General features: G+C 44.5%; 1 protein-coding gene across 1 annotated transcript in view; it reads left to right on the forward strand.

The window, feature by feature from the left end:
- The window catches only part of LOC103601015 (ALK tyrosine kinase receptor-like), a gene marked incomplete at its 3' end in the record, with an annotated part of 248,850 nt that overhangs the window by 224,092 nt on the left and 21,108 nt on the right, over nt 1-3,650 (forward strand). Inside the window, exon 2 of the mRNA XM_008585398.1 lies at nt 1,043-1,159. Coding sequence (XP_008583620.1) covers nt 1,043-1,159 — 117 coding nt within the window. The remainder of the gene's footprint in view (nt 1-1,042; nt 1,160-3,650) is intronic.

Consider the following 3,650-nt stretch of genomic DNA (forward strand, 5'->3'; position numbering starts at 1 on the left):
CAGTTCCTGATTCCATCCCTTGCTGCTCTGAAGCTCAGTTGTTGCATCTGTAAAATGGAGATGACAATTCCTGTGTCAGACAGTCGCTGTGAATATCATGGGTCATTATGTGGGTAAAAGAGCCCAGCACAATGCCCGAAGGCTGCAGAGAAAATTCTAGTTCCCTTCCTTCCCTCTTCCCCACTCTCTGTCTTGCTACACATTTATCTACTAAGCAGAACTAATTCTCAGACCCTTCCTTCTTTAACAGAAAAAGCTTTGCCTGCCATAAAACATTAGCAAACAGTGATTGAGTTGGGGATTTTCCTGGAAGAGCTGTATGAGAGCAAGCAGCGTGTGCTCATTTGATTTGTAGATATATCGTAATGACTTCTCTCACACAAAACCCACCTGAGATACTCTGAAGGGAAGGAATAACGCTGCTTTACTCCTTTTCTCTCAACCGTTCTTTCTCTCATGCAAACCAGAAACATTAATCCTTTGGTTCCCTGGCCTCTTGGCTATGGAAAAACCCATCACCTGGCTCTTTTTTGTCTCCTCAAAATAACGTAATTGTTAAGAACTCATAACTTCTAACTGCAATTTCAACACTCTTGTCGAAAAGGCAATAACCCAAGCAAACATTAGATGAAGTTACAAGTCCAAACATAAAGTAGAGGAGGAGGCATCATTTGGACAAAATGAACCGAAGATTTCTGTTAGGTTGCACAAATTCTTATAGGCAGAATAGACTTTGGATAGAATTATTAGACCAAGCCATTAAGTCACCTGGCTTCTAGTTCATCTCCCAGAAATCCCTGGCATGGTCTTGGTCATAACATTCAGACTTCTTAGATCTGGCTGCCATTGGTAGAAAAAAAATTTTCATTGAGATCCTGAGGTCAACTCAATCTACCAGTGGCTCAGTCCTTTTTCCCACATCTTTCCAACAGATGTCATGAAAGCGTCTTACGAACTTTCTTTATGACTGATATCGAGTGACAGTTAAAAGACACATCCTAAGCACACAGATCAGTATTCTCTTCTTTGTTTTTATGTCCAGGTCACAGCTCCTTGGAGCCATCAGCAAACCTGCCTCCTCCTCCTGATTATGTTGCATGGAATCTCACCTGGATAATGAAAGATTCCTTCCCTTTCCTGTCTCATCGCAGCCGATATGGTAAGTATACTTTTGAAAGGTATTTGTGATGCACCATCACCATCTCAGAACTAAGGCAGACTCCAGTTTCAGTTTGTGACTCCTGGAGATCCAGGGATGCCTCAGGCCCCTATATGCAAGTCTTTCTGTGCCTTCTGTCTTTCAGTGGCACCCAACACTCCCCTCCCAACCCCCAACCATTCCAGCCAGACCATTCCAGCTTAGGTGCTGGCATATCCCACTCCCAGCCCTTATGATGTATGGTTCTCCCAGCATCTTCCTACCAATCATTACATGCAAAGCTTATTTGCATTTTGACTGTGGCTTTCTAATACAGAGTTCTGATCCACAACATGTCTAATGATCGTGATCTCCCAAGAGAAATTATGAGGGTCATAGGTCTTCTAGGGCCCCTCAAGTGACTCCCTAACATTTGGGGTGCTCCTTAAGGTTCCCCAAACTTGTTCTTTGATATTATTTCAGCTCATTTGATTCTGAAACAGCCTCATAGGCAAGGAGAACAGGTCCAATTCCATTTTTACAGATATAGAAACAGAGCTTAATAAGATCACATCGAGTGGCTTCACTAGCTACAAAGCCAGAATTCATCCCTTATGTTCACTTTTTCTCCTGGAGCCTCCTGCTCAGCCTGCTAGGTCCTGCCCTAGGAGCCCTGGGGAGGCCACGTTCACATAGTGTGGGGTTTCTTGTTCCCACTGCTTATCCTCACAGCTTAAAGAAACTGGGCCACTTCAGGGGAAAGAGAAAGGTTGGAGGAGAGCGGATGCATTTCTGGGTAAACATTTTCTTCCTCTTAAACTCCTCTATGGTGAACCACATGAGAGCAGGCAATACTCTGTGTTTTCTCCCCACTTTATCCCATCACATGGAAGACATTCATAAAGACTTGCTTATAAAGAATAAATGTAGAAGGCCTCCAGGGATGGAACTCACTCATCAGGCCTGATTCAACTAGTTTTTATGAACTGGGTATAGCACTGAGTTCCAGATTCCCTTCTGGGAATATTTACCTATTCCTGCTACTTGGTCTCTACACTTGGGCCTGAGCTATTTAAAATGCACCTAGCAGAGATGTTCCACTCACTGTAGAAAATCTCCCAGTCCAAAGCCTGCTGTCCCTCATCTATAACACTCTTGGTTCACATTAACTGTACCGTTCATTTCAAATTTAAAAACATAAATGCACCAAAAACCCTAGGGCAGTTTAGGATTACATTCTGTGCTAGGATGTTTCCTGCTATTTCTAAGCATCCCTAGTGAAAGAGAAGGATAAATGGTTCTTAGAAGATTCCAGATAAGAATTACTTCTCGATTTTACTTAAGCAAGACACTGAGTGTCATCTTAAGATAAGGGCAAGTGTCTACAAAATAATTGAAATCCAGTCCTTTGTATCATTAATGCTTTGCAACCAGATTTGTGTTACAACTGTTCTTCAGATAATAGTTTTGAGTTTGCTCTCAAAGCCATTCAGTATCTCCACAGAAGGAGAACTTTTATAAGATGCAGAGTGTCCAAAAAAGGCAGGTCTACCTCCTGCATGCCACAGAGGGCAACATATTTGTTCCCTGTGGAGCATCTTGAGAGAGGTTGCAGGTTGAAAGGAGAAAACCACAGGAGTTTATTAAACTGCTGCTTGCCCACTACATGGCCCTGATAAACCCACTTCTTTCCTTATGTGCAAAATGAGGGTGGAGTGGTGGCTGCCTTGGGGCAGAGGAGTAAATCTGGATGTTTTCCAAGGTCTCTTTCAACTCCCTTTGTTGCCCAGAATCCTCATGATTTCCCTTGTTGGCAGAGGCGAGGACCCAAAGCATTGGCTAGTTATTGCCCAGATGCTGGACAAGACACCAGTGACAGCACCGTTATTGCTGTTGGCTCACAGAAGAAAGAGCCGATTCCTGACTGGCATCTCCTTGACTGAGTGTGGTGATAGTTTCAGAGTCTTTTCATCTTCCTGCCATATTTAAATCAGCTGAGACTTATAAAGACCCCCCCCCCCCTCACCACCACCACCCTTGCGTGCCTGGCCCCATGCCAGATGCTGGAGGTGACACAAACGTAAACAGGGTTAAGACATGGCCCTGCTCTCTCAGAGTTCATAGACCAGAGAAATAATTCTGCAGGCAGCGAGGCCTGTTGCCACGAACAGTGGCCCCTGTGGGCTGACCTCAGAGCACAGACACCGAGGACTCACCCCAAGACCCACTGCAGAGCAAGCCAAAGGCAGAGTTAAGGCCAAGCGTCCGGTCCACACCAGGATGTTTATGGGGGCTCAGCCCACATGTCTATGAACCGAAGAGGCCAGCAGGCTCATGGGTGATAAATCCATACCTTCCAACTGCTGAAAAAGACATTTTAAGAAATGTTAACAACTTCATTAATTTTAATGCCTCAAACTTGGGCAGAGAAATTTGACTGGAAAATTGCCGCCTGAAGGGACAGTTCTTCAGACAGTGAGAAGTCACCAAGTCTCAGCAAGCCCATAGCAGG

Source organism: Galeopterus variegatus, unplaced genomic scaffold (assembly GCF_000696425.1).
Source record: "Galeopterus variegatus unplaced genomic scaffold, G_variegatus-3.0.2 Scaffold3552, whole genome shotgun sequence".
NCBI classification, from domain to species: domain Eukaryota; kingdom Metazoa; phylum Chordata; class Mammalia; order Dermoptera; family Cynocephalidae; genus Galeopterus; species Galeopterus variegatus.